Source organism: Dromiciops gliroides, chromosome 2 (assembly GCF_019393635.1).
Source record: "Dromiciops gliroides isolate mDroGli1 chromosome 2, mDroGli1.pri, whole genome shotgun sequence".
In the NCBI taxonomy this organism is placed as follows: Eukaryota; Metazoa; Chordata; class Mammalia; order Microbiotheria; family Microbiotheriidae; genus Dromiciops; species Dromiciops gliroides.
In genome coordinates this window covers 94,315,040-94,333,157 of record NC_057862.1, presented here as the reverse complement: position 1 = coordinate 94,333,157, position 18,118 = coordinate 94,315,040, and the positions used below count along the sequence as shown (strand labels likewise).

The following is an 18,118-nucleotide window of genomic DNA, read 5'->3' as shown; positions in this document are numbered from 1 at the left end:
GTTAAGCGACTTGCCCAGGGTCACACAGTTAGCAAATGTCAAATGCCTGAGGCCGGATTTGAACTCAGGAACTCCTGAATCCAAGGCCGGTGCTTTATCCACTGTGCCACCTAGCTGATCCCTGTCCCTGTTCCTTATTTTAAATCTCCTTGAGATATAGACCTACTAGTGGTATTGCTGAGTCAAAGGATATACACAAGTTTTAAAACCCTTTGAGCATAGTTCCTAATTGCTCTCCAGAATCATCAGATCCATAAATTAACACCAACAATAGTGGCATCAGTGCTCCATTTTTCCCATATCACCTCCAACATTTGTCATTTTCTTTTTCTTTCATATTAGACAATCTGCTTTGTGTGAGGTGGCATCTCAGAATTGTTTTAATTTACATTTCTATAATCAATAGTGATTTAAAACATTTTTCATATTACTATAGATGACTAATTTCTTCATCTGAAAAATTCCTGTTCATATTCTTTAACCATTTATCAACTGGGGAATGACTCACATTCTTATAAATTTAATTCAGTTCTCTTTATATTTTCAAAGTAAGGCCTTTATCAGAAAAACTAGTTACAAACAGTTTCCTCCAGTTTCTGCTTTCCTTTTAATCTTGTTTGCATTGGTTTTGTCTATGAAAACCTTTTAATTTACTGTAATTAAAATGATCCATTTCCTATCCCATAATGCTCAATATCTCTTGTTTGGTCATAAATCCTCCCCTTATCCATGTATCTGATAGGTAAATTATTCCATGCCAAACTATTCCATAACAAAGGGTATCACCCTTTGAAATCTTCTCTTAATGAAACTTTCTGCTTGTATTCTCACCTCCCATTTCAATCCACACTTACTAACATTGCCAGAATAATATTTCTTAGACATAGATCTAATCATGACACTTCTCTGCTCAAAACCCTTCCTTATATTTCTATTGCCTCTTAAGTGAAGCTCAAATTCTTTTCCCGGCATTCGAGGCCACCCATCTCTTTCCATTTTATAGCATATTCCTCTCTTCCTTGAAGTCTATGTTCTAGACACTCTGTGAACTATTCCCTGCACCCCCAAAATGCACTGTGCTCTCTTATCACCATACCTTTGTTCATGCTGATCTTCATGGAATGTTCTCCCCTTTCATCCCTTTCTTCAAAGTCTAACTCAAATGCCATCTTCTTTATGAAGCCTTCTTTGACAACCTCCCCCCAGGCAATAATAACTTTATTCCTAGACCTCAGGTAGCAGCTTTTTTTCACATCGCTCTAATGCATTTATCATGTAATACATTTTACTGGAAATATCTATGTGTATCTTTCACACAAGCATATACACACACATTAGCCTATAAGCTCCATGAAGGTGGCAATCGTATCTTAACTCTATATTTCTCCCAGGGCTTAGCCCAGTGTTCTGAGCTCAGCTGGTTCCTAATATTTTTTGAATGAATAAATAATCGGCCAGTCAGTCAATAAGCATTTATTAAGCACTTTCTATGTGCTGCACACTGTGCTAAATGTTAGGGAGGCAAAGAAAGGCAAAAACACTGTCCCTGCCCTCCAAAGTCTCATATTCCAGTATGGAAACTGTGAAAACAGCTATGTACATATAAGTCATGTATGTATGTAGTTATATTTGAGTGTGAATATACATACATATAAATATATATGTGTGTGTGTGTGTGTGTGTGTGTGCATGGAGAGAGAGATGACCCTGGGTGAGTTATTTAACCATGCTTGCCTCAGTTTCCTCATCTGTAAAATGAGCTTAGGAATTGGCAAACCACTCCAGTATCTTTGCAAAGAAAACCTCAAAAGGGATCATGAAGAGTTGGTCACAATTAAAAATGACTAACAGCTATATGCTTGTGTATACAAACATACATACATACAAACATACAAACATACATAGAAGATGAAAAGTAGTCTCAGGAAAAGGGTACTAGTAATGAGGGATCCAAGAAAGGGGTCTTACAGAAGGCAAGATTTGAGCTGTCTTTTTTTTTTGCAGGGCAATGAGGGTTAAGTGACTTGTCCAGGGTCACACAGCTAGTAAATGTTAAGTGTCTGAGGCCAAATTTGAACTCAGGTCCTCCTGAATCCAGGGCTGGTGCTTTATCCACTGCACCACCTAGCTGCCTCCCTTGAGCTGTGTCTTGAAGGAACCAGAGAAACCAACAGGCAGAAGTGAGGCAGGAGAGCTCTTCAGGTATGGGGGACAACCATTGACAAAGCACAAATTTAAGAGATGGGTGTCATGCTTGCTGGATCATAGATGCTAATCAAAAAGTGTTTGGAGGGGAGTGAAGCATAAAAGACTGCAAAGATAGAAGGTAGGTTGTAAAGGGTTTAAATGCCAGATAGAGGATTTTATATTTGACTCTGCAGGCAATAGCGAATGCTGGATTGGGGTCTTTACAAATCTTTAAGTGCTATACAAATTTCAATTCATTGCTGTTCTTCCCCGTGAATGAAAATAATATCAGTGATTCCTAGTTTTTCCTCTCATTGCTTCGATCTGGGATTAACACCAAATCTCATGTATTCCAGAATATCCTAGCATTCTTGCATGTCCTGCTGAGCTGACCTAGTTATCCAACCATCGTCCTACAAATCAGCAGTAGTAATCATAGGCAAATGGCATCCCAGAGGGAGAAAGGGGAGATTGAGAGTACTGGCAAACAGAGTTGCTGAAGTGAGCTAAGATTTTTCTGCCTTAAGTAGCCTCAATCTCAAAAGAGATCTCAGTGTCTGACCCTCTTCTGCTTCTCCTTATGGGCTTTGACATACAGGCCAGGAAATGACACAGACCAAGAAAATAACTCCTCTTCCTCTAGGCGGCATATCTGCAAGGCAATCTTAAACGCAGGTCCTGTTTTTGTCTCATAGAACTGTGCCCAGTGCAGGGCTACCACTTGGACTTAGAAAATGCTAAGGACTCACAATTGCTTATTTATTCAAATAGGGGAAAAGAAACATAGAAAACCAGAGATTTGCTTTTTTTAACTGCTTAACTAAAAAACAAAACTGTAACCTTCTTCAAAGGAAACATGGCCAATTAAGCAGGGCAAAATACAAGACTATATTGATAACCACTCCCTTTGGTGACTGTTTTCTCAAAATTAACTAGGCTCTCTCTGTTTTCTTATCTATGAAGAGATGCTCTCTAGGTTCAATCGCATCTATCACATTGTTGAGTACATTACCTTTTTCGAGTTCCTCTTTCCCATGTACACAGATCTAAGAGCCTAGAAGGCCACAAGTACTCCACCTCTGTAAGCATATCCTGGTTGTTAATCCCCTGAAGTAGCACTTCCTATTTAGACGCAGATCAGGTTTACACAGAGCTTTCCAGTTTTCCTCATAGCAAACCTTGTCAAGTGAGTAGTACAAATATTATTGTCCCTGTTTTACAGAGGAAGAAACTGAGGCTTAATGACATGAAATGACTTGCCCTAAGTCACACAATCATGAAGTGGCAAAGCCCATATTCAAATTCTGGTCTCCTGATATCAAGTTTTTGTATACCTCTCTCTTACCACAGTACCTTATACCTCTCTTACCACAGTAAATAGATGAATAGAGGAAGAAAGGAAGGAAGGAAAAGGAAAGGAAAGGAAGAATTAATTAAATGATTTTTAAAAATTAAACAGCCATATATGACCCATTTTAGTGGAACAAGCATTGGATTGAGAGGCAGAAGACCTGAGTTCTATTTCTTATTAACTCCATGACCAGGGGCAAGTTGCTTTACCTCCCTGGGTCTCAATTTCCTTAGCTACAAAATGAGATTAAACTAGATGATTTCTCAGTTATTGTTTTCCTGTGATTCTACAATGTGCTGGAAGAAACTACCTGACTGAATTCTGAATAGCTTGTACTGGGCTTTCTCTGTCCTCACTTCTAAATAAATTGTAGAAATCAATATTTCTTTGTCATTTCCTCTCAATTTTCAAGACATCAATTTTTTCTTTGTTTCCTGAGGAAACTTATGAACCTTGATTTTATTCCTGGAGTCACCTGGGGTGGCATAGACCTCAGCATCCTTCTCAGGGAAGTTGGAATATGGAACAGGAAAGCTGCCTTCTTACCAGGCCAAGGTACTGAGTGGCTGTGTGAAAGATTGATTGTCCTAAGACAGCTGTATTAGAAGCCCTTTATCCTCTTAAACCACTTCCAAATGCATATATTTCCCTTATCACAACTATCTAAGGCAGGGCAGGTGGTATTGAGACCATTTCATAGAACAGTAAACAAATCCAGAGGCACTTGGCCAAGGGCACTGAAATTACTCTGAGCTGGAAGGTAGTCTAGATGTCAAGCAGTTTTTTTCATTTCTTATTTGATCCTCTCTCCTCTTCCCGAAGGGTCCTGCCTATCACTAACACAAAAGAAGGCAGGGGTCTTGCTTTCTGGGACAGTGGAAACCAACGAAACCTACAGAGAAACTCAAAATCTGACAGCTCCTGGTCTGAGTGATTGAATGAACAGACTGCAAGTTTTAAAGGGCACACACACACACACACACACACACACACACACACACACACACACACACACACACACTCCAAGAATTAGTAGTCAAAGGCAGCTCAGGTTGACGTCTGGTGAGCTGTCCACAGGGAGAGCAATGATGGAGGAGGCGGGGGGGGGGGCAAGGGGTGGTGTCGGAGCAGAAGCCAGGCTTTCGGTCGCCCTGGTGGGAGGGGGCTGTTCTCTCCTCCACACCCCCTCCTCTCATGCTCTGGTCAGGTTGGTTGGCAGAGAAAGGGCGATAAGGATCAAGCCGTGACGTCAAAGGAGCAGACCCGCTAAAGCCGAGCCTCTGGAGGGCATCGTCGAGAGGTGGAGACACAGACTCCCACCCAGACCCGGACCGAGCTAGCTACCCCAGCAGCCGCGGGCTGGTGCTGGTGCGGCCGGAACGGATTCGACTCACTGGGACAGCTCCCCGCTGGGAGTTGCGCTTCGGAACTCAGCCCCAGCGCACATCCCTAGGTAAGGGGTACTGGAGAAGGACTGGTCCCCGGAATGGCTCGCGACCTCCTCCCAGTGCTCAGACACTCGGCAGGCTTGGCTTGGCTAATTTGAGAGGGCAAGGTCTCGCCCTCCGCCCATGTTAGGCGGGGACGGAGTAGGAGTGAGACGAAGGCATGGAAGAGAGGGTGGAGAGACCAAATGGGAGGGAGGGGCAGTTAGGGGCAGAGGAAATGAGAGAAGACGGAGAGAATTTGGGGGTTGAGTTGGAGGGGGGGAGATGGAAGAGAGAGGAGTTTGGGACAAATTCTCCCCAAGTGGCAGCTCAAATCCGTGTACTGCCTGGGTTTCTCCCGAAAGCGGAGATTGAATGAAGCCTTTTACTGATCTTGGCGAACACCGAAAAAACCTAAAGGCAAATTCACACACATCCTTTTCCTCCTCCTCAGGACCAGAGACAGAGGCAGACTCCTTAGTGGGTTAAAGTCTTTGTAAAGAAAGTGGGTCCCATCGCTTCTGGGCTTCTCCCGCAGAAATACCTCTGAAATTAGACTCTTCTCCCTCCCCATCCCTTTTCGTTTTAATTTTCTTTTAAAAAAGTCATTCTTGTCTCGTTAACGAGAGCTCAAACGAGCTCGACTTGGAAGGGATGAAGTTGAAAAGGGGATGAAGATTCGATTAGTTCGCTACCATCCCTCATTTCCCGGGTTGTAAGATGTGTATGGAGTCAGAAGCAGGGATGTTTGAGGCTAAACAGAACAAGAGGCATGGACAAATCAAGGTTTAATTTAACTATATGTCCTTGGTATTTGCAGCAAGAGTCACGCCCAAAGGACGGAGGAGTCATGGCCCTGGGTGAATTTGGTCTCCTCTCCTGGCTCCGGGAGAGCCAGCAGTCAAGGAAATTAATCCTTTTTATCGTATTCCTTGCCATCCTCTTGGACAATATGCTGCTCACAGTTGTAGGTAAGTGGGAGCCTCTTTTCTTGGCTTCCTTTTAAATGATCGAGGGTCATACCTCTTAGTTACACCATGCATTTCTAGTAACCCTACTTTTGAGATTTGCTTTTGCACAAATTACAGAAATTTGATACACTTCTCAAAAGCACATGTTTAGAAGTTGGGGCTTAAGATCCTAGGTTTTTGTTTTTGCTACTGAGACGTTATTTGTGGCTTCATTTTCCCTTGTGGTAACATCAGCAAACTTGACTCTCCAGATAAAGAGAAGAACTTATGTTTCCTCTTGATAGTATATCCCCCTCCCTGTTTCATGGTGGTGGAAAAGATTTCTATTGCAGAAGAAAAATATCTAAAGTCCTAATAGTCTTCAGGCTTAAAAAAAAATCATTCAGTATCAAAGAAGATGCACTTTATTTTAAGGTCTACCTTACAAAAATGAAGACAAATAACATTTTCCTCCAGCTCGAAATAAGAAGGAATGAGAGTGAAAGTTGTGGCATTGAGTGTGCTGAGCCCAGAACATTTCCTAACTAGCTTCAAAGGTAATTTTGAGAGGACGTCAGTTTCAGCCTCAGACTATATTAGATTATCCCTATTTGAAAAATGGAAAGCTAGGTCTCCTAAATTAACCCCATTAGCAAAAAGCATCTGATAAGTTTTCTTTTCCCTGAAATGTTCTAATTTTAAATGTATCTAAGTGTCATTTGTAACAGAGGGTTCAATATGAGATGGCTTCTGTTATCTCAGTTTGCAGGCTTGGTGGACACACGTCTTCTGAACGGCAAAATAGATTCAGAATCTTGTGTGAGAGAGAAGGACAGAGGGCGCAGGTCTTTCACATGCTCTTGGCTATATACTATTCTGGCTCTTTTATACTGATGATATGAACAAATAGACTTACCTGGGGCTTCAATGGCATCTTGGATATTGCTTGTATTCTCTGAAACTCTTTGGAATTATGAATTTCCCAGACCACATACTAAATGCAGGTTTCAAGTTTATGGAAGAGAAAGAATAAGCTTGTGGCAAAATTGCTATTTCCTGTGGTGTTTTAATGACATGTAATGCAATTTAGACTTCTATTTCCTTGTTTCATTTCCTTAAATGTACTTATGGCTATATATATTCTTTGGCTGGAGAAACACTGAAAATTCTGGGTAAATGCTGACAATATTTTGCCTTTTAACTAGCCGTCTTCTTGGAAATGATGGTTTATGGTGAACCACCATGAATTAAGGAGCTATATGGAAAGGGTAAAGGATATAAATTGCCATTCACTTCCTTAATTGTCCCTGAGTAGGTAAGAGTTTAATAGGAAAGGCTAAATAAGGTGAAATTGTCCTGACTTTAGCAAATTACTCCTCCCATTCAATCTGAGGAGAACTCATTGTCAACCACTTTTCTATTTTGCTTGTATTTCTAGTACCCATCATTCCCAGTTATTTATACAGCATTAAGCATGAAAAAAATGCCACAGAAATACAAACGGCCAAACCAGAAACTGGGTCTCCCACCTTCAGCAGCATCTTCTCCTATTACGACAACTCCACAATGGTCACTGGAAATGTCACTAAAGCACCCAGTCGAGGACAGTCCTATAAGGCAGTGACACAGCAAATGGTGGTCAATGCAACCAGCAGTCCATCTGACTGCCCCAAGGAAGACAGAGACCTGCTCAATGAAAACGTTCAAGTTGGCTTATTGTTTGCTTCCAAAGCGACCGTACAGCTTATCACTAACCCTTTCATAGGACCACTGACTAACAGGTAGGTCATTCCTTAGTGAAATAATTTGATATCAACATCTGCCAAGTAATATTACCCAAGCTAATTCCCTACCTTCTGCAATATCTTGCTATTCTGTCTCTTGGAATCTGTCATTTTTTCATCCATGAGGTGTCTTCAGTGGAAGTCTCAGTAAATGGGTGACCCAACTACTGATGTGTCCCTCCCTTTTCCCTTCTCTGATTGTCTCTTCTCTAATGCTAGCTAAGGATGAATCCCCATATTTCCCTTCTTTTCTACTCTCCAAAATAACCTTAGGAGATTTTTTTTTTAATGAGAGTAACTAGCATCTTTGAACTGTCATCCTGATCTCTCTCAGTGCTGGGATTGACTAGTGAGCAGTTACAAAAATAGCCTTTGCATAGTCAGCATTGTTGTCCTGAATTTTAAGTGTCAGTTAGCTTTGTTTCTTCCCCATTTCCCCCAACCTGGCTCCAGACCTCTTTGGGGGAACTTCCTTTTGAATTACATGATCAAGAGGGAGCACTGTGAAAAAAATGACACATCTATGGGACTAGATTACAGATAGCATTTTAAAGGCAACTTGGGAGCTACAAGCAATGTGCTAGTTCCTTCCATTTTACCAGCTGCTAGGGTTTGTGTCTACACATAGGAAATTAAATGGAAAACTGAGGCAATCATCTGATGCTCATGTCCTTAAAAATCCTCAATTTTAGGACACATTATCTGGACATTATTGGCAAAAAGTGTTGTTGTTGTGTTGTTTTTCAGTTGTGTCCAACTCTCCATGACCCCATTTGGGGTTTTCTTGGCAAAGATACTAAAGTGGTTTGCCATTCCCTTCTCCAGTTCATTTTACAAATGAGGATATGTGGCAAACAGGGTTAACTTGCCGCCGAGGTGTCACTCAGCTAGCAAGTATGAGAGGCTGAATTTGAACTCAGGAAGATGAGCCTTCCTGACTCTAAGCCTGGTGTTCTATCCACTACAACAACTATTGAACCCCTTAGACCTTTAAAAATATAACCTCAGGCAGCTAGGTGGTGCAGTGGATAGAGCACCAGCCCTGGATTCAAGAGGACCTGAGTTCAAATCCGGCCTCAGACACTTACTAGCTGTGTGACCCTGGGCAAGTCACTTAACCCCAATTGCCTCCCCAAAACAAAAAAACAAACAAAACCCCATAACCTCAACCCAAATAGCCATGTAGGCAAGACTCCCTTATCCTTTACCCTTTTGTATTAGCCCCCACTCCTTTTGACTTGTGACTGCTGCAGGAGGCATCAGGCAGTGGCCATGCATTATTTCCCCCCAAACCCCAGGCCTCTTTTTAACTTTTCTATTTCCATGGAGGGCACCCTCAGCCTTCTAGTCTTCCAGGTTCTCAACTTCCTCCTCATTTTTAACTTCTCACTCAGTTGAAACTGCTTTCTTCAAAGATCTCTTAATTACCAGATCTCATGGCCTTTTTTTTCAATCCTCCTTGACCAGTGGAGCATTTGACACTGTGGACTATGCTCTTCTGCAATACTTCTTTAGGATACTGAAAATGATGTGGGTCACCTATCAACCCTCACACCTCTCACATCTACTTATAAAAACTTGGTAACAAAATTTTCTAACCTAGGCCAATGAAGGAGGTGTAGGGAGAGAGAATGATGGGGGCACAAAGGAAGAAATTAGTATGGTGGGGGATGAGTAGGGGTGAGGAAAGGCAAGATAGTGAGAAATAAGGGGAAGGTAACTGGAGACAACTTATGGGAGGTCTGGAAAACTAAGCCAGAAAATTTAGATCCACAAGGTCAGGCAATAAGGCATCATTCCAAATTCTTGATCAAGGCAAATTCTTGAACAGAGTAAAGTCTCAGAAAGATTAAGTTCATAGCAGTGTACAGAATGAATTGGGGATTAGGAGACCAGGCAGCCCAATCATGCAGGATACAAGGTCCAGAGATGCACAAAAGTAGAGGCATCGGGAATGAAGAAGAAAGGACGGGGTGGCAGGACCCAGAGTGTCTGTGAAAGAACAGAATATCTTAAAAGTCTGAATTGCTTTTTGTCTAAAGCAATGGCTTCCAAACTTTATTTATTTATAAAGTACACACATGTCCTATTGTACCAACAGTTATATGCATTAACAACTTGCTCCCAAATAGAAATTTTAAAAGATGAAGTTGAAATGATATTTTATTGATTAATAACACAAACCCTTTTTTGTTCTCACTAAAGTACTGTTATTAATAATGATACTTTGGTGAAAGCAACATGATTGAATATACTTCACCATTTTTGAAAATCTTGGCCTAAAACTTTTTGTTACAGTGATTGGAAGATCTGATTCTCAGTTCATTTTATTACAAAATTGGATATTAATGGTTGTCATAGATGAAAAAGAGTTGTCACAAAGATACCTAGCTCTAAATGGAGGAAGCACATTATTGCCTTTTACTAAATCGTGATATTCAGTTTTTCAATCCTATCCACCAATTACGTAAAAATTTTCATTGAAATTCAGGTAGTAAGTTTCCATTTTCTTTGAAGCTGATCAGTTGTTGCAAACTTGTCGGAAGGTATTGATTTTTTATATTTTAACAAATGGATTCAAAACTTGTTAAAAAAAAAACTTTTTATATAGGAGGATTTTTATAGGTAGATATGAGAGATGTGAGAGTTGATAGGTGACCCACATCATTTTCAGCATCCTAAAGAGAAGAGCATATTCCACAGTGTCAAATGCTCCACTGGTCAAGGAGGAGGAGGATTGAAAAAAAGGCCATGAGATCTGGTAATTAAGAGATCTTTGAAGAAAGCAGTTTCAACTGAGTGATAAGTTAAAAAATAAGGAGGAAGTTGAGAACCTGGAAGACTAGAAGGCTTAGGGTACCCTCCATGGAAATAGAAAAATTCAAAAGAGGCCTGGGGTTTGGGGGGAAATAATGCATGGCCACTGCCTGATGCCTCCTGCAGCAGTCACAAGTCAAAAGGAGTGGAGGATGATACAAGGGTAAAGGATAAGGGAGTCTTGCCTACATGGCTATTTGGGTTGAGGTTATGTTTTTAAAGGTCTAAGGGGTTCACTAGGTGTTGTAGTGGATAGAACACCAGGCTTAGAGCCAGGAAGGTTCATCTTCCTGAGTTCAAATCTGGCCTCTCATACTTGCTAGTTGTGTGCCCCGCCCCCGGACAAGTTACTTAACCCTGATTGGCACATTTCCTCATTTGTGAAATGAACTGGAGAAGGGAATGGCAAACTACTCTAATATCTTTGCCAAGAAAACCCCAAATGGGGTCATGGAGAGTTGGACACAACTGAAAAACACCACCACCACAACAAAGGGGTTCATGCCAGGAGGAAGGTGTGACAAAATCCATCTTCCCAACCTTTGACTGGTTGATCACATGTACACTGTGGAGTTATACCATTAGAAACCACAGGACTAGAAAGAAGGCATTGTTGACCCACAGTCAGGAGGACTTTATGCACATTTATAACTTGTCTCTATCAATTTCCTAGACTTCTAAGTAGCAGACTGCAAGGTCATATTAAAGCTACGATAATGCTCCGAACCACATCCTGACCTTATTCTTGTCAATTAGTCAGAAAACTATTTTTAGATGGCAGGGGGGCAAAATATATTCACAAAATTAATCCAAGTCTGGTTTGAGATTATGACCTCACTGGCAAGTACCAATTTAAATAGAACAACACATCTTCTTGTCAGAAGAAAGAAAAACCAAACAAACTTAACTAGTCATGCTTTCAAAAATGTTTGGGTCTCTATGTGTGGGAAGACTAAGTAAGAGCACTTCTGGAAAATACATCTAATATAATTACAGAAAACTGCTCAGGGTTTTGTGTTCTGAGAAGGCAAAGAGCTCATCTAGCACACAGCCAAGTGGAAGACATTATCATAATAATGCCCTTGCCAGACACCTGGGTGGAAGTGGTGTTAAGGCACTGTGCAATACTGGGAAACTCAGGGATCCAAATGATTGAAGCATCACTGTTCTCTAAATGCATATGGGAAATGAATGGGTTTTTAAAGCTGGCTCATATCATAACATTTTGCTTTTGTTGAGGGAAGCAGGTTGTTTAAACACAGTGGCTTTTTCACTATTCAACATTCAGTATGAGACTAATGCTGTAGTTGCCCAAGGTTGAGGTTGTACACATACACATATGCAAACACACAACACATATATGTATGTTTCTGTGTATGCAGACATATGCATAAATACATGTATATGCACGTGTATGTACTTGTGTGGACCTACACATACACCACACCCTTCTCTTAAGAGAAGCCTTGCTTGGGGGAGCTAAGTGGCGCAGTGGATAGAGTACTGGCTCTGGAGTCAGGAGGACCTGAGTTCAAATCTGGCATCAGATACTTGACACTAACTGTGTGACCCTGGACAAGTCACTTAACCCCAATTACCTCACACACACACACACACACACACACACACAAGCTATTGTCTGCAACAACAACAACAACAACAACAACAACAACAACAACGTTTATTGTAGCAATTAAATGTGCAAGTAAAATCTCATTGTATCCTCACAATGACCCAAGAAGTTAGGTACTACTATTATCTCCACCTTCCTGATTAAAAGAAATAAACTGAGGTAGACAAGGAGTTAAGTAACTTGCCTAAGTTCATACAACCAGTAGGTGTCTAATGTGGGATGTAAACTCAGGCCTTTGTGGCTATAGATCCAGCACCCTGGACCATGCTATCTAGCTACCTGGGTATAAGGGCCTAGGTCTTCTGGGCTCTCTTCTTCCCACTATACCATGTTGCCTTTCACTTTCCTTTCTTTCCCCACTGTATTGTGTGTTTGTACCCTTTGCTATGATAATCTACTTGTTCGGTTCTCTCTATTTGGATCAGGTTGAATCAAACAAAGTCAAGACCATGCAGTTCTTGGTCAGTCACTGGGCTTTTGTGGTAGTATTGTTCTTATTATTTGTAAATCAGTGCAGGATATTTCTTATAGGTAATTTAAATATGAAAAATAATATGGCTGGCCACAAAATGCTTTATTATTATAGATTTTGACTGGCCTTAACAAAGAGGAAAGAATGAAGTTTGGGGGCATGATTCACAACACAGACTCAACCATTTTCTACTCTTGATGTATAGTTGGAGCAAAATACTCAACTTGGAAGAATGATAGAGCCAGGGGGCCGTAGAATAAAAAGATAGAAATTTTCTTAGAATTGGGGTTCTGAGCCTTTTTGTGGGTCACATGAAGCCATGGAAGGGTCATGAAGTCTATGGACCCCTCCTTAGAATGATCGTTATTAGATTTTAGAAAATACAGAGGATGGTAAAGTAGGCCGATTAAAATAGTTATCAACATATATGTTAAATAAGTTCATGGACTCCATGTTATAAACTCCTGATCTAGACCACCCCACTCATTTTTCAGATGTGGAAAATGAAATGTATAGAGTTGAAGAGAATTGTCCAAGGTCGTTGGTCTAGACCTGTGATTTCGGTGGTGTAGGGAACTCTTGGGGAAGAGAATTCCTCTACAGACACAAATATACAACTGTCTCCCATTTTATAGTCTAACACAATTGCCTGGGACATTGAGGGATTGAATGACTTGCTTAGGGGGTTCCACACATAGCTAGTATATGTTCGTCTTAGAACCTGAGCCCAGGTCTTGATTCTGAGGTCTGCTTTCCACTATGCCCAGTTTCCCAAGGTCATATATATAGTCAATAATGGAGCCAGAATTGGAACCTAAAATCTTTGAGTTGTATAGTTTCCAAGGTGAATGAAAATTCTTCCTATGAGACTATGCTTCTTGAAGACAGAAGAACTTGGATAAACCCTAGGCAGGGTTCAAAAATGGCCTGCCAGGGGGAAGCTAGGTGGTGCAGTGGATAAAGCACCAGCCCTGGATTCAGGAGGACCTTGACACTTACTAGCTGTGTGACCCTGGGCAAGTCACTTATCCCTTATAACCTCGCCCTCCAAAAAAAAAAAAAAAAGGAAAGAAAGAAAGAAAGAAAATGGCCTGCTCTGTATGTCACTGGTTCCCAGAGGTTTTGTGCTTTCACGCTAATGTATAATTTTGACCTATCACAAAATTAATTCCTATGGGCCATGGAAAATGCATGGAGAATGGAATTTTCTAGCAGAAACAGCATGTGCATTTATAGAGTCATATTTTTTTTAATTACCCTTATTGTCTCTCCCCTATATAATATGCCCTCCTTACCTTGTCTACCTTTGATTCTGGGTCAGTGCTGGGGACAGGGATGTATAGTGTGTTTTTCATCCTTGTATCTCCCACAGTACCTAACACAGAACCTTGCATGTGACAGGCATTAAACAAATCAGAAAGATTGGGGTTTGAGTCCCACTGCTGACATTCAATAAGCTATTTCACTTAACCCCTGAAGTCACTTAATCTCATTAAGCCTGAGTTTCCTTATCTATAAAATGGAAATAATAATGGCACTGACTTCAAGGGGTTGTATTGAAGATCAAATGAGATAATACATATATAAGCTACTTTGCAAACCTTAACATATTTGCAAATGTAAATTCTTATTATAAAGTTTGTTTAATAAATGAATGGGTAGGTTGAAGTGTCCAGATTTGAGTCTGATAGTCTTCTCTTTTTGTCATATGCAATGGTAGTAGATTAAAAAACAATCCTTAAATTCACCAAAGCCTGATAGTGCCTTTGGTAATTTGAATTATATTTCTGAGAGATAAATACCCTGCTTCATAGTAGACTTCATTTGGCCAGCATACAAAAATGAAAAGCATGTTGGGTTTTTAGCATTTATTCTCAAAGGTGAATTTTCTGAATAAAAATCCAGGAAAAAAAACCCAACAACTCATGCTGAGACAATATGAAAATCCCATTTCAGTCTTTTCATACTAAATCAAGTCAAGTCAAGTTGTTGTTAAAGGTGGTGGTGGTAGTGGTGAATAGAACACATTTCATTTGAGAAGCATGAGGGTCAATATTGAGAAAATTTTTAGAATGGAATCTATTCCAAGGTGGCCAGGCTCAGTTTGATTTCTCAGCTCTTTCAAGTAACAGGGTATCTTCTCCAACTTCATCTTATGTTCATCACTGTCTCCAAGACCTGCTTTTTAAAAACATATCAATGTGAGTGATTGGGTTACTGTAATTTTCTGGTATAACTTGAAATCCAGGTGGTTTTCCAAGAGAATCACACTATGAGCATGGGAAAGGGGATTTCAGAGTTCATCCACTCCGACCTTTTGATTTTTTATCAATAGGGAAAAAATAAGGCCTTAAGTAGGAAAATGACTTGCCCAGAGAGAATAAATGAATATGTTAAATAAAAGGACTAGTCCAAAGGTCTACTGACTTCTGATACAGCGATTTGTTTACTCCAAACACTGTCTAGTTTAAATTATCGTCAGGCCAACAAAAAACAACTTATCTAAAATGACCTTGTACTTAACATATAGAGATTTCCTAATCACAGGAAGTTGGTCTAAACTGAGCTTTCTGGTAATAAGCAGTGACCTTTTCGATTTCTCAGTTGACAGGAAGAGCAGCTGTTAGGGGAAAGACTCTCCAGTTGGAGATATTGTTAGCTAAGTACACAGAAAACAGGTCTTCTGAAGTTAGGAGATAATGGTGAGAAGATTGGGGGTTTCTTGTCATACTGAACAATCAAGATAATGTATTTCAGAGAACAAGGAAAGTGTTAACAGAAGAAGCAACCTATACTATGATGACCCATAGGATATTTAGAACCGACATGTGGCAATATGGATTTATTATGAAAACAACCAACTAGCTTGTAATTATTCTTTCCATAATAGGAGGGGGGGAGTCACAATAGGATCCCCTCTGAGAGCAAGCTTCCTTGGTGCATTTACCAGTGGATTTAGAGAAATTCATTTTATATGCACATTTATTTTTATAACATGATATATACCTGTGCCCTCTTAGGAGAGAATTGGGATTAAAATCATACCTTGAGCATTCTGGACATTTACCCTACATTTAGAGCCTTCACGTCACAGAGGCTAATCATTCACATTATAGCAGGGTTTCAACATTTGTTTTCATAGGATTTTTAGTTCCAAATTTTTCTCCCACACTCCCTTCCCTTCCCTCCCTCCTCCCCAAGACTGAAAGCAATCTAATATAAGAAAGCAATCATATATATATATATATATATATATATATATATATATATATATACACACACACACACACACACATATACATATACATACACACATATATGTATATGTATAGACATATATGCATGTGTATATATACATATATACACATATATGTATGTATAGACATGTATATATATGCATGTGTGTGTATATATATGCATGTATGTATATATCAGGGTTTCAAGCATTTTTAAATTGCCTTCTACAAACTGACCTAATGGTAAATAAAAAGGGCTTGACAGCAAAGGAGGGAGGCTACACCTTCTGGATACTCTTCCACAGAAGTACCACCTCAACAATAGTCCGATAGATTGATTTAGGACTATGTCAGCTTGTGTGATGGGAATGTCATCCATTTCTAGGATGACCAAGATGTGACAGTGAAGTCCATAGGCCTCAATGATTCACTGCCTTCTAGTGTAATTGTGTTAATAAGTATCTTCCTCACCAACCAGTCCCACAGTAGTGGATTCATTTTGTCCCTGGCTCTGAGCAATTGATATACAGACACTTCCTCTCTTTCAGGCTAATTTTAGGCACTTTTAACTTCAACTTGAAGCTTTTGTCATGTGGAGAGCCCTTTGGATTTAGACTAAATTTTGTGGTTAGCTCACAGTTAGTCTAGAACTGGGATTCTTAACCTGGGGTCCATAGACCCCGCCAAAGGGTCTGTGGATAGATTTCAGAGGTTCTACATAAATATACATATTAATATATAATTCACATGTAGGTTAATCTAGATATTGATACAAGTAACATACAAATATATACTTCATAAATGGATATAAAATTTCATATTCTATGTTCATTTAGATGGGAAATTTTTCATTTTTATTTTCACTAATTTCTAACTAAAACAGTATTTTCATCAATTATGAATGTAGGCGACAAAACATTCTTGAGAGAAAAGGGTCCATAGGTTTCAGCAAAGGGGTCCATAATATTAAAAATGGTTAAGAACCCCTAGTCCAGTAAGAAATTCCCTTCCCCACCCAAGAAAGATGCAAAGGGGGAAAGAGTCAGAGATACCCAGTCACCAGGAATCAGAGCACAGGCCTGTCTAATCAGCAATAATCAGCTTGTTCTGAGATTTCTGAAAAGGGCAAAAGGAAATATGGCATGAGAGAGTATGAGGATGGAGATTTGGATTTTTGTTAAATACCAAAGTTTATTAGCTTTTGGCAAAACTGCCAGATACTAAATACCATTAAATATTGGGAGGATGAAAGGATTATGGGTTTGTATTGTGTATATTTAAATTTTTTTATGTACTTGGACTAACATCTATGAAAATACATAAACCATCAGAACAAGAAGGGCTCTGATCTAATCCTCTTATCTCATTGATATGGAAATGGGCTCTTGGGCATGTCAGTGACTTCCCCAAGGTCATACATTAGTAGATGGCAGAATTGGGATTGGAATTCAGTTCGTCTCTTTAAAAAAAATTATTGGTATCTTTTGCTTTTACATCATCTACATTTTCCACTGGAATCCTCCCCCAATCCATTTTAGAAAGCTCTTTTATGTAGGAGTTCTTTTTGTTTGTTTGTTGTTGTTTGTTGTTTGTTTCTTTGCTTGCTTTGTGGGGCAATGAGAGTTAAGTGACTTGCCCAGGGTCACACAGCTAGTAAGTGTCAAGTGTCTGAGGCTGGATTTGAACTCAGGTCCTCCTGAATCCAGGGCCAGTGCTTTATCCACTGTCACACCTAGCTGCCCCCTATGCAGGAGTTCTTAACCAATTTGTGTCATGGATACCTTCGCCAATCTGGTGAAGTCTATGGATATCTTTCTTATGATAATAAGAAATATGATAATTGAATGCTAAATTTCAGTTAGACTTTAGTGAAAATATCGACATAATTTTTTCCCATTCCAGGTCAAAGATCCCCTGAAATCTAACCCTTGGGAGCCTGTAGACCCCAGTTAAGAATCCTGATATAATAAAGAATTTTAAAAACCATTTAGTAAATCTAATTGGCATATCAAAAAAAGTCTGACATTGTGGTGTTCCACACCCATGTTTCCTGCCCCCCTAACCACACACACATACACACACACACACTCTAAAGGGGGAAGTATCTTCTCACATCTCTTTGAGTTCAGGCTTGGTCATTATAACTTCATAGCATTCAGTTTCTATGGTTTTGTGGTTCTTTCTATTTACATTGTTGTCACTGTGTATATTGTTGTCATGTATATTGTTTTCCTAGTTTTTCTCCCTTCACTTTGAATGAA

General features: G+C 39.9%; 1 protein-coding gene across 1 annotated transcript in view; it reads left to right on the top strand.

Moving 5' to 3' along the window:
• Window positions 1-4,767: 4,767 nt before the first annotated feature.
• Window positions 4,768-18,118, top strand: part of SLC18A2 (solute carrier family 18 member A2) — a 45,999-nt gene continuing 32,648 nt past the window's right edge. The window contains exons 1-3 of the mRNA XM_043981953.1: window positions 4,768-4,991; window positions 5,786-5,936; window positions 7,354-7,696. Coding sequence (XP_043837888.1) covers window positions 5,816-5,936; window positions 7,354-7,696 — 464 coding nt within the window. The 5' untranslated portion in view covers window positions 4,768-4,991; window positions 5,786-5,815. The remainder of the gene's footprint in view (window positions 4,992-5,785; window positions 5,937-7,353; window positions 7,697-18,118) is intronic.